This window comes from Pelophylax lessonae, assembly GCF_965119305.1.
Source record: "Pelophylax lessonae genome assembly, chromosome: 7".
NCBI lineage: Eukaryota > Metazoa > Chordata > Amphibia > Anura > Ranidae > Pelophylax > Pelophylax lessonae.
Window position 1 is genome coordinate 168,659,606 of NC_138774.1, and position 13,256 is coordinate 168,672,861.

General features: G+C 41.6%; 1 protein-coding gene across 1 annotated transcript in view; it reads left to right on the forward strand.

Moving 5' to 3' along the window:
- LAS1L (LAS1 like ribosome biogenesis factor) overlaps nucleotides 1-13,256 on the forward strand; it is a 109,292-nt gene that overhangs the window by 86,863 nt on the left and 9,173 nt on the right. Inside the window, exons 9-11 of the mRNA XM_082263603.1 lie at nucleotides 3,870-4,082; nucleotides 7,959-8,106; nucleotides 8,593-8,942. Coding sequence (XP_082119729.1) covers nucleotides 3,870-4,082; nucleotides 7,959-8,106; nucleotides 8,593-8,942 — 711 coding nt within the window. The remainder of the gene's footprint in view (nucleotides 1-3,869; nucleotides 4,083-7,958; nucleotides 8,107-8,592; nucleotides 8,943-13,256) is intronic.

The following is a 13,256-nucleotide window of genomic DNA, read 5'->3' on the forward strand; positions in this document are numbered from 1 at the left end:
TGGATGGTAACTTGATGCCATCTGTGAAAAAGCTGAAGTTAAAGAGAGGATGGCTTCTATAAATGGATAATGATCCTAAACACAGCTTGAAATCCATGGGGGATTATATCAAGAGGCGTAAACTGAAGGTTTTGCCATGGCATTCACAATCTCCTGACCTCAACATAATTGAAAATCTATGGATAGACCTTAAAAGAGCAGTGCGTGACAGACAACCGAGAAATCTCAAAGAACTGGAAGACTTTTGTAAGGAAGAATGGGCAAAGATACCAAATTTTTACCTGGGGTGCCCAAACTTTCGATCCCCACTATGCATGCATACATACATATTGATTTAAAAAAAAATTTTTGTTAAAAAAACAAACCAATCCCGAAGTGTGTGTGACTCCTCAAATAAACTGTAACAGTATTTGAGGTTAGCATATATTACAATATGATGTAGCTACGCTGTATACTCAATTTATTTAAATATTTTATTTTCATTTTTCATGCTTGTATGTATACATTTTCTATATAACACCAGGTTTTCTCATAAGCAAGGTGATCTGTAACTTAATAACATTCCCGTTAGGGGTTAATTTGTTTGGTCATAGACTACTTGAGCAGCCTATGGGCTGCTGGATCTGTGCATGCATACGAAGATTGGCAGACCGCTTCGTCTCCTGTCAGCTTTTCCTTTCTTTGTACAGACTGGATGGTCGCAGCTGTCAGAAACCACCCCTCACATTTTTGTAAATATTTTATATCTTTTCATATGTCAACACTTAAGAAATGACACTTTGCTACAATGTAAAGTAGTGAGTGTACAGCTTATATCACAGTGTAAATTTGCTGTCCCCTCAAAATAACTCAACACACAGCCATTAATGTCTAAACCACTGGCAACAAAGGTGAGTACACCCCTAAGTGGAAATGTCCAAATTAGGCCCAATTAGCCTATTTCCCTCCCCGGTGTCATGTGACTCGTTGGTGTTACAAGGTCTTAGATGTGAATAGGGAGCAGGTGCGTTAAATTTGGTGTTCTCACACCGGTCACTGGAAGTTCAACATGGCACCTCATGGTAAAGAACTCTGAGGATCTGAAAAAAATAAATGTTGCTCTACATAAAGATGGCCTAGGCTATAGGAAGATTGCCAAGATCCTAAAACTGTGCTGCAGCACGGTGGCCAGCCAATCAGTGCTCAGACCATATGCTGCACACTGCATCAAATTGGTCTGTATGGCTGTCGTCCCAGAGGGAAGCCTCTTCTAAGACTAAGGACCTGGATAAGTGGAACCATGTCCTGTGGACTGATGAGATCAAGATAAACTTATTTGGTTCAGATGGTGTCAAGTGTGTATGGTGGCAACCTGGCGAGAAGTACAAAGACAAGTGTGTCTTGCCTACAGTCAAGCATGGTGGTGGGAGTGTCATGGTCTGGGGCTGCATCAGTGCTACCAGCACTGGGGAGCTACAGTTCATTGAGGGAACCATGAATGCCAACATGTACTGTGACATACTAATGCAGAGCATGATCCCCTCTGGGCTGCAGGGCAGTATTCCAACATAACGACCACTGCCTTGCTAAAGAAGCTGAGGTAAAGGTGATGGACTGGCCAAGCATGTCTCCAGACCTAAACCCTATTGAGCATCTGTAAAGCATCCTCAAATGGAAGGTGGAAGAGTGCAAGGTCTCTAACATCCACCAGCTCCATGATTTCGTCATGGAGGAGTGGAGAGGACTCCAGTGGCAACCTGTGAAGCTCTAGTGAACTCCATGCCCAGTGCCGGAAAATAATGGTGGCCACACAAAATATTGACATTTTGGGCCCAATTTGGACGTTTTAACTTGGAGGTGTACTCCCTTTTGTTGCTTAGACCTCAATGATTGTGTGAGTGTTTTTGAAGGAACAGCAAATTTACACTGGTATACAAGCTGTACACTCACTACTTTACATTGTAGCAAAGTGTCATTTCTTCAATTTATTCAGTGTTGTCACATGAAAAGATATTTAAATATTTACAAAAATGTGAGGGGTGTACTCACTTTTGTGAGATTGTGTGTGTGTGTGTGTGTGTGTGTGTGTGTGTGTGTGTGTGTGTATATTATATGTATGTGTGTGTGTGTATATGTATATGTGTGTATGTATGTATGTGTGTGTGTGTATATATATATATATATATATATATATATATATATATATATATATATATATATATATATATATATATATAGCTATCATTTTATAGATACAAGCACTGGCAACTGTAACCATTATACCCAGAGCAATGCCTTTTTAAAGTCCCACTCTAAGATGTTTTTGACAAAAAAAAAAAAGAGATTCCTTTGTCCCCCCGATTTTTTTTTTTATTCAAACTGTGATCTCTTTGTATTTATACAACCTCCAAAGCCTGAGAAAATCCAGACACATGGGTACCTGTGATGTCTTAGAAACGTCCTGTATTTTATTTTTTCTTCTTCTTTCCCTGTTTGTATGTGGGTGGGCAGACCTTGATGCTACATGTCATTTCTCCTTCTCTCTCTTTGGCTAAGAAACTACACAACCCAGCATACATTGGGATGTTGTTTTCCTGGTTGGGTGGGTCTGTGGGCGGTGTCAGTGGAGTAATTCCGTCTAATTTACCGATGCCTTAGTATTTCTTGACCTCTCCTCCACTGTTTAACATCCGGGTGTGAATGTTCTCCAGCAGCTTAGGACACTGACAGGTTTAGTTAGTTTCAGACTCTTCTACTTGCTGCCCACATTTGCCTGACTCAAACTTCTTGTGTTCAGCTACCCATTCTTTTCTTCAATTTGCAGGAAACCACAGCTGCAGGATGCCATTCAGCAGAGAAAAGCTGCTGTGCTCTGGATGTTTTGCTTAGCTCTGCCCCGTTCTGCCAAATTCGTAAAACCCACTACACAGTGTTCGCAGTACTGAGCTATTTTCCACTCCACAGAAATTACTGGCTGCAGGACTCAATTCAGTAGCTGCCAATTCATGTGTAGTGGGTAAAAGCAAAGTGGGTGGGACCTAGCAGGGAGAAGAAGAGCAGCCAAAGAAAAGCAGCTACGCTGCGGTTTTTCCCGCTCAGTGGAGAATAGCACAGAAAGCTCAAAAGTAGGGGAAGGCAAGCAAATGTGTGCAGAAAGTATGGCAGTTAGGTCATCCGCTTATACCTGTCAATGTGCCAGTACAGTGAGGCAGGGATTGACAGGGTTTTGTGAAGACAGATGTAGATCACAAACGCACCACCCACTATCCTTTACGCTGATGTGATGAGTCTGCAATATTTCAGAGCAAACTAGGGGCGGTGAGGTACCAGTCCCCCTGCAAGGGAAAGTGTAGGTATGATTGTCCGGTACCCTAAACAGAAAATGAATGCAAAGCATATCAAAAATAGATGTATCGCAAAGTGGGGCTTTAATTTTGCATATACTGTGAATGTGCTAAAAGGCAAAATATAAATGAAAACAATGCAGAAAACCGTATTGGTTTTATTGATTAAGGATTTAATAACATGTAGTGGGTTTTTAACCCTTTTTTCTTTTATATCCAAAAATGTAGCTGTACATACGCCTTTAAGGTTGGGTAAATTTTGCCTTGTGAATTTACAAAGAATAGTACAATGCAAAAATGTATATTCGGTTTATGTGAATTGTACAATAATCATTTCATTAGCCCCCCTACCCCCCAAAATCTGCATAACCTCTGAGCAAAATAGAACCGTAACATTGTAGGCACATGTGAGCAAGCCGCTGTGCAAAGAATGATAGGAGGCTGACGTAAAGTCCTATGCAGTTCCTTTCTTTTACATAAATTTTAAATTCTCTGCTTGTACTAAATCTTTAAGGCTTATCTGTATTCACCTATTGCTACTTTCAGACCCAGATGACAACTTGTACCTGCCTCGCACACTTCTTCGTTTCTGGCAGCCACTTCTGAAGGTCTTGCACAGCCACCTTTTCACTCAGTTGGTGTTAGAAAAAATGTTTTCTGAGTTAAGTATGTGCAAGGAGAAGAATGCACAAGCCAAGGTCCACTACCTAAGCTGCTGGATCTCTGAAATTCTGACTGCCAACCACAGAGCAGGGGCAGGTAGGTAAACCGTATTGGTGTGTGTGGGGTTTTTTTTTCCTGTTCCATAGATTCTCAGAATTTTACTGCACCACATTCCTGCTAACTAAAATAAACCCTATTTATATATAAAAAAAAAATGGACATTGGGACATTTCAGGTGCTACTGACTGATTTACAACATGTACATCAAAGACTAGGTTCTAGTCACTCTGCTTTGGCTGGCCTATTTTTATATCTACATGTGTAGATCATTTTTTTATAAACAAACAAAATGTTTTGTTGTAGAAGACATGCTATAAATGTGATTAGGGAAACTGCACACCACCACTTCCAATTCCTGCTGTTTAAATGATGAGTTTAGGAACATATGATCAGCAGGTGAATGTGCCAGAAGAGAGATCATCTAAAGAGAACAATAATTCAGTATTTGGGTAATAAACCTTAAAGGAGTACAAATTGAGATAAGTCCTCTTAAATAGATTAAGAAATAGATTAAGAATGTCAATAGTTTGCATGTGTAGGAGCCCATTACTGTTAACTATTGGGGAAATGGCTGTCTGCGCCAAAAGCTTGCCTGGATGCCTTCTTGTCAGCCCATGTAAGACCTATTTTTAGAAAAATTGTTTGTCTAGCCCTGTTAAGACGATGATGTAATTGAGATTGCAGCTCTAACCAGCAGATTGGTTTTATCTGGAGTAGGGTCATGAACATACCTGGCTTAAGCCTCAAACAGCTCTAATCCATCTCCTCAATCTCTCCTTCCTTCTAAAGCTTTTAATAGCGTTAATTGTGTTTAATGAAGATACTTAGAAGATGGGCTTCAGTGTGTGTAGCAGACTCTGCAATGAAAGAAAGAAGGGATTCCAGAGAATCCCCCACAGTGTTCAGTGATTGAAAAAGGGATAACTAGAATAGATTTGAGTGCCATGTGATGCAGGGACCATGGCCCCCGTGATCAATGCTATGAACTAAGGGAAATTGATCCAAATTCCCCCTGGGTACAATCCTAAGGATGCTTAGCTAAGGGAGGTGCTCGGAGGTACCCAAAGCCATGTCTAATCGAGACAAAGAATTGTATAGGGAGCAAATCTGTAAATAAAACAAAATGTTAGCCAGTAAGCAGTGCACTTCAGATGAGAAAGGGGGGTGGAGTTGAGGTAAACATTAGATAACACACTCTAATTCAGATACTATACAGTGCTTAAAAGATACCTTGCATGCTTATCTACCAAGACCTGCTTGCAGGTAAATCGTGTCCTGGTAAACTAGAATAGAGACCCTCTTGGGAGTAGCTGGACTAAACTGAATGGTAAGTGGTTTGAATAAACCCTCCCTTCAAGGAGGTGGGAGGTATTAGCGGTAGCATGCATTTCTTGCGAACACATCAAGCATGGTGAAATATTGGATACGTAATTAAACACACATTGCACCACTCTAGTCTCAAACACCCTGAAGAGACAGTTTCACCACACCAAGGGTGCAGTACAGCTTTCCAGCATGTTTGGAGCGGCTTAGCTGCGGTTTCTCAAAACTGTGGAACGCAATATAACTCTATGGGAAAGCGCCGCTTCAAACCGGCAGGTAAGCTGCACTGCACCCGCGGTGCACTCACTCTTTACTGCATCAGTCTGAAAGTAGCCTTAAAACAATCAATCATCCATCTCCCATTCCATGAGACCAGTTTTTAAACTACTCCCCCCATCATCCAAATAACACAATTCTAATTTTTAGGGACTCTTTAATGACTAGCATAGTACCACTGGATTGGCGTAAAGCCAATGTGGTGCCTATGTAAAAAAGAGGTCAAAGCATTTACCAAGTAACTACAGAGCTGTTAGTTTAACTTCTATAGTTGGGAAGATACTGGAGCGTTTAATGAAAATACACATAGAAGGAAAATAGACAGCATGTAATGAAATACAGAAGTTGTTAAACAAATTTGATTTCTTGTTATGAGGAGGTAAGCAAAAATGTAGACAAAGGAGTGGCTGTGGATATAGTATACTTGGATTTTATATATCTTACACATTATCTGCATTTGGAAAATTGTGTCAAAGTCTACAGGATTGGAAAAATCATCAGTCTGTAAATGGATAGAAAACTGGCTTAACCACTTGAAGGTTTTACCCCTGTCATGATCAAAGCATATTTTGCTATTCAGCTACTAATACTACTACTACTACTACTACTGACTGCTACTCTTAGCTGGCAATTGCGCGGTCATGCAGCCTTGTCCACAAATTAAATTTTATATAATTTTTTTACACAAATAGAGCTTGCTTTTGGTATTTAATCACCACTGGGTTTTTTAAATTTTGCTACATATGAAAAAATAAATTTTGAAAACACGTTTTTCTTAGTTCCTGGTATAACATTTTGCAAACAAATGTAGTCTGCTATGTGACTTTGGTAAAAATAACCCAAATCTGTGTATATTTACACTTGAAATGTGTTTGGACTTCATGTGAAAAATCAGGGAAGCACATGACGTTTAGACCCATTTAAAGATAGCTTCTTTAATTTCCTTGCTCTACACAAAATGTTCGCCATATCCCTATAATTAAAAAAGGCAAGCTAGGAAGGGCTTTGGAGGGTTGTCTGGAGGTAGTTTACTGGCAGGGGGACCCTGTGTGCACATTCAACTGCAAATAGAGGGGTGAGATGTTACCTCCAATACCCAGTGTTGAGCAAAATCGGAAGGATTAGCACCGTTAACCATTCAGAGAGGCCTACTATCCTAATATTTTTGCGCTGCAGTCTGTCCTCAGAGTTTAAAAACTTTGGCATCAATGTTATGCATTGCAATCTTTATAAGTGTAGTTAGAGGAATTATTGTGTTCTCCAGGTCACATGTGGCCTTCAAATTGTATGTGCTCTCCGGCACTCTGTAAATTGTGGCAGAGCAGGAATTCATCTTCTCTTACCCACTGAACCTGCCCAGTCCACTACCCTTTTATTTCTGGTGTGTTTTATGGATTGTAGAGGCAGTACTCGTTTCCCATAGCATCCCCAGTCCAGTTTGCCCCACATGTTGTAGACATCACAATAGGATCATTTTCCCCAGAAGGCATTGAGCAGTCCACGGGTCGCATGACAAGCGAAGTGTATCCTGTGCCGGGCTACGGTGTCTAGCAAAGCGCTCCAGGCAAGAGGTGGCTGTCTTCTTGATTCTGTCTCTCACAGGTATGTCATTCAGAAAGAGGAGTTGGAGAGGGGCAGGTGCCATTTTGTGTCCCGGGCTCCACAGATCCCGCTCCCTACATCCACCTTTTCATGCTGGGAAACAACAAAAAAAAAAACAGGCTTGGGGTGTTTAATAAGACCCAGAACTTGCAGCAGGTGTTGAGAGGTACAGCACAATCTGTGACAAGATAACTGAAGAATGCATTGCCTGAGCTCTATCAGCACCTACTCACATGTGCGTCCATCCACATATCCCCCCCCCCCCAATTTAAATTTATTTTAGACATTTTGTAATAGCATTTCTAGAGTATAACTCGGTCATCTGTCAGCGCTGATTCTGCTGACTTAGTGGCTCTATCTGTCTGGCTGTGATCCGGAGCGGATCGGGGAGCTCCCGTCCCCCGTCTATTTGGTCTTAGACTGGCCAGGAAACTACGCTGCTGATGGCGGGAGGGGGGGGTGGGGGTTTTATCCCTGCTGCCAGCCTCAGAGGCGACTCTTTAATTAGGCATAGTAGGTAGCTGCGAGGCCTCAGGCAACCGCCAAATTAAAGATCCAACCTGCCTACCTTTTATTTTTAATGCTTAGCTGCACACTTCAAGATGCACATTTTCACACCTCTTCCATGTAATGTGTAAAACCTAAGCATTTATCTATTTAGAAACCTTTGTGTACATGGGAATTCCTACAAATGCCTTTTCTTTTATTTAGACGGAAAAACCACAGTCCCTTCCCGCACCCAGGCAACCGTGAAAAGCAAATGGAAGCTCTTTCATCACAGAGTGCATTTACAGTGGAAACAGCTGATGCAGAAGTGCCTGGAGTTTCCATGCCGGACAACCCCACAGCTGCTGAGGCTGTAAGTGAGCTGGTTATGTACATTAGTAGAACTTCTGATTAGTGAAATGTATAACTAGTACAGTCTGTTGCTTCATATCATTCCACTTCTGGTTTTCTCTGTTTCTCCCCCCCCCCCCACCCCCCAAACTGCTAATATTTACAGTGGAATTAAATGTAGTTGGATTGCTTGCTGTGAATAAGACCTAATAGAAAGCAGTCTTCCTGATCCAGGATCGTCCGGTTTAGCTAGCACTGGGGAATGCAGCAGCAGCAGCGCTGTTCTAAGAAAAGGCCAGCCTGATTGCTGTGCAGCTGTAATTGGTTTCTATGATGCAGGTGATGACAAAAGCCCTATATCTTTGGCTGCGTTAGATGAGAAGGGGTGCTTCAGAAAATGATAGCAGGGTAAAAAGTCTAGCCGTGGGGAAATGCTCTATGCAAAAAAAGGGGGAAAACCTGTTTGGTTGGAAGTCACACACTTTGCTTTTTATCCCTTTTCTACCAGAATCTTTTTGTATATGAAGCCTCGCTTGCCTGCAACCACCCAAGAGAAGCTTCTGCGCCTTTGCTCCATTTACACCCAGAACGAAGTCCCAGATGTCTCTGTAGACTACAGCAACCAGCCTATTTACACAGTAGAGAGCCTGAAGTGGAAGATAAAGCAGGAGTCAAAGGTCAAAGTTTCCAACCATTGGGATAGATCATCGCCTGAGGATGAAGATATGAGTGAGTCCATGGAGGATGAGGATATGATCACAGAAACATACGAGAAGGAATTTATAGAAATGATCAATCTGAAGACTGCATCTGAGAGAAGAGCTGCATTGGAGGGTTCAGCGTGGGGTGTCAGCTCAGGTATTCACTCATTTGTTCCTTTTACTAAAACTAATTAATTTAGGACACAAATGTCCTTGTGGATAAAAGTTCTTCCCACTAGCCTGCATGTCTTTGCCTCCTAGCAACCAATCTGTGTCTTGCTTGTATGTACAAGGCACATGCTATAGGAAAGGGGATGCTTATTGGTTGTTGGGAGAGAAACTTTTCCCCAGTAATACTTTTGCATAAGGCTTGCACAACACAAATCTCCCTAACATTAGCCCCAGCAGCTAATAAAGACCCAATGAATACCTACCGTTAGTGTACTGGTAACGGTATTTCTTCAAACCTTCCAGGACGGCCAACATATGAGAGGTGACAGGCTCCTCCCCACAGGAAACACAATCCATTTACAGCTTGTTAAAAGGCCCCACCCTTCCCCTTGTCCCTCAGTTGTAACAAAGTAGCTTCCACAACCAATTCACAAGGGATTTATAAGCCCTTAGGCACTCACCAGTTTCCATTTACCTTACCTTATTTTACTCACCCTTTTAACATGGCAAATTTAAATATTGCTCAGGCGATGGTGTCTAGATGGGCAATTGCCGACATCCCTAATATGAACTTGGAAAAAAGAGACATTCCCCTGGGGCAGGACTTTAATGGCAATTGACCATCCGAGTAATGAAAGTATATGCACAAATGTAAAACAAGTGAGTTTATTAAACATCCAAGTTAGAAATAACGTACAAAATTACATCTAAAAAAGGGAAAGAAAAAATACATGAAACGTAACATGCGGTAAAACTGCGTTGCTGTGGAAACATACAAAGCGATGACATGAAAAGATTCCCAAACAAGGAACTGACGCGTTTCAGGTAGAACCCTTTTGTCCGAAGGTCAATTGGGATACAATTCGCTCATCGAGTTTCCAGATGGAAGCAATCGCATGCAAAACGTCTGCCGCAGTCCAAAGAATCTGCAGCGCTAATTAAAAGCGCACCAGTCAGGGGAAGGCAAAAAGGGGGAGGGGTAGTAGAAAAGCCAGCAGCAAGTGGACCTTGTATTAATCGTATTGGAAGATTCCCGTTGTGTATAAGTCCTCCGTGACCTATACCGCGAGGATCCCATAAGGGAGGGCAAGTTGCGAAATGTAAGAAAAATATCTAAATGGTGACGCAAGGCCAGGAAGAAAGGTAAAGCTGGAGGCTTGTGTGGACGTACGCTCTTCCCCCAGGGCGGGAAGTAGGCCGGCCGTCCTGGACGGTTTGAAGAAATACCGTTACAAGTACACTAACGGTAGGTATTCTCTCTACACCTTCCAGGACGGCCAACATATGAGAGGAAAATAAAGAAACCACACCGGCCTACTTTAGGGTGGGACCACTGCCTGCAGTACCTTTCGGGCCAAAGGCTAGGTCTTGCTGAGACAACACATTTTACCTTATCTTTTACCTTACCGCCACACGGTAATGCTTCCGAAAAGTGTCATGGCTGAACCAGGTGGTTGCACTGTGAATCTGTTCCCAGGAAGCTCCTGCTTTTTTAGCCCAGGATGTTGCCAGTGCCCTTGTAGAGTGTGCCTTCAGCTTTGCTGGAACCGGAACACCTGCAACCTCATAAGACAATGTTAATGGCTTTTCTAATCCACCTAGAGACTAAAGGTTTTGAAGCCTGCAGTCCTTTTCTTGGTCCAGAGTAGAGGATCAGAAGATGAATAGCACTCCTAAACTCCCTGATCCTCCTATAGACAAGTGAGGAGGCACCTCCTCACATCTAAGCAGTGACATTTCATTTCTTTTTCATTCTTAGGGTTACCACACACGGATGGAAAAATGATTTCCTGCTTCCTGTGAAAGGAAGAGGTTATCTTGGGCAGAAATAAGGGATCTGGCCTGAGAATAACCCTATCTGGGAAGATTAACATAAATGGTTCTTTAATAGAAAGACCTTGTAAATCCCCTACTCTTCTGGCTGTAGTGACAGCTAACCAGGAAGACTAGTTTTGAGGGCCAAAACTTAAAGGGAACCTCTTCTATAGGTTCAAAAGGGCTGGACTGGTACAGTGGGGATCGAAAGTTTGGGCACCCCAGGTAAAAATTTGTATTAATGTGCATAAAGAAGCCAAGGAAAGATGGAAAAATCTCAGTCATCAAATTACAAATTAGACATTCTTATATGTCAGCAAAAGTTATATTTTATTTCCATCATTTACGCTTTCATGTAAAAAAATGGCGTCTGCAAAAGTTTGGGCACCCTGCAGAGTTAATATCTTGTACTGCCCCCTTTGGCAAGTATCACAGCTTGTAAACGCTTTTTGTAGCCAGCCAAGAGTCTTTCAATTCTTGTTTGAGTTATCTTTGCCCATTCTTCCTTACAAAAGTCTTCCAGTTCTTTGAGATTTCTCGGTTGTCTGTCATGCACTGCTCTTTTAAGGTCTATCCATAGATTTTCAATTATGTTGAGGTCAGGAGATTGTGAATGCCATGGCAAAACCTTCAGTTTACGCCTCTTGATATAATCCCCCATGGATTTCAAGCTGTGTTTAGGATCATTATCCATTTATAGAAGCCATCCTCTCTTTAACTTCAGCTTTTTCACAGATGGCATCAAGTTACCATCCAAAATTTGCTGAAATTTTATTGAATCCATTTTTCCTTCTACTCGTGAGATGTTCCCTGTGCCACTGGCTGCAATACACCCCAAAGCATGATTGATCCACCCCCATGCTTAACAGTTGGACAGAGGTTCTTTTCATTAAATTCTGTGCCCCTTCTTCTCCAAACGTACCTTTGCTCATTCCAGCCAAAAAGTTAAATTTTAACCTCATTGGTCCACAGAACTTGGTTCAAAAATGCATCAGGCTTGTCTATATGTTCATTTGCAAAGTTCAAATGCTGATTTTTGTGGTGAGGGCGTAGAAAGGTTTTCTTCTGATGACTCTTCCATGAAGACCATATTTGTACAAGTATCTCTTTATGGTGGAATAGTGTACCACAACTCCAGTGTCTGCCAGATCTTTCTGAAGGGATCGTGCAGTCAAACGTGGGTTTTGAATTGTTTTTCTCACAATCCTGCGAGCTGTTCTGTCTGATATTTTTCTTGGTCTTCCAGATCTTGCTTTAACTTCCACTGTTCTTGATGACTGCCATTTCTTAATTACATTCCGAACAGAGGATATTGACATCTGAAAACGCTTTCCTATCTTCTTATAGCCTTCTCCAGCTTTGTGAGCGTCAACTATTTTCAGTTTCAGTTTTCTAGACAACTGCTTAGACGATCCCATGGTGCTGATTGTTGGGGCAAGGTTAGATGAGTCTGGGCATTTAAAACTTTTGAGATTGACATCACCTGGTCTTCCCAGACAATGATTGAGAACAATCCATGACACTGGCAGGTCTCAGGCTTGCAAAGGGGGCAGTGCATGCTATAAATTCTGCAGGGTGCCCAAACTTTTGAAGACGCCATTTTTTTGTTTTCTGTAATTTGTAATCTGTAAAAAAAACTGTCAATGATGGAAATAAAATCTAACTTTTGTTTACATATTATAAGAATGTCTAATCTGTAATTTGATGCCTTTGAGATTTTTCCATCTTTCCTTGGCTTCTTTATGCACATTAATACAAATTTTTACCTGGGGTGCCCAAACTTTCTCCACTGTATATACCCAAAGTACAGCAAACTTATGACCCCCGTCACCACTGAATGTTGGCATGTCAGTTTGTGAACAATGTTCAATATACCACTCCTCATGGATCTGTCCGCAACTAAATCAGGTGTCCTACCTGAAGTGTAACATAGATGTTATTAACAATCCTTTAAAGTTGCGCAGTTGATTAATCCCAGTGTAGTTGTAACACAAATGACACTGGAAGCCCTTGTGCATTTCTAACTTGGCAGTCAGGGTACATCCAAGTAATAACAGAAATGTTACTAACAGTGTAGTGCATTTCTAATGTACAGAAGAATGAGGTGTAATAGCAAGACACCCCAACTTTCAATGTGTTGTATTTAGAGCTGCACGATTAATCGTATGAAAATCGCGATCTCGATTCACCCCCCCTGATGATCTAAACCTGACATATGCTCGATTCTTTGCATAGCTGAGGGAGCAGAGAAAACAGCTGTGGAAAACTCCCAGTAACTATAAACAAAATGATTACATTGTATCTTTCCTCCCGCAAAGCCTATCAGCATAAGTCTCCCAGTAACTATAAACAAAATGATTACATTGTATCTTTTCCTTCCCTCTGCCAGGGAGAAAGGAAGTTTAACCTCTTAAAGACTGGACCTTTTTCTGACATTTGTTGCTTGCAAGTTAAAATCAGTTTTTTTTGCTAGAAAAGTACTTAG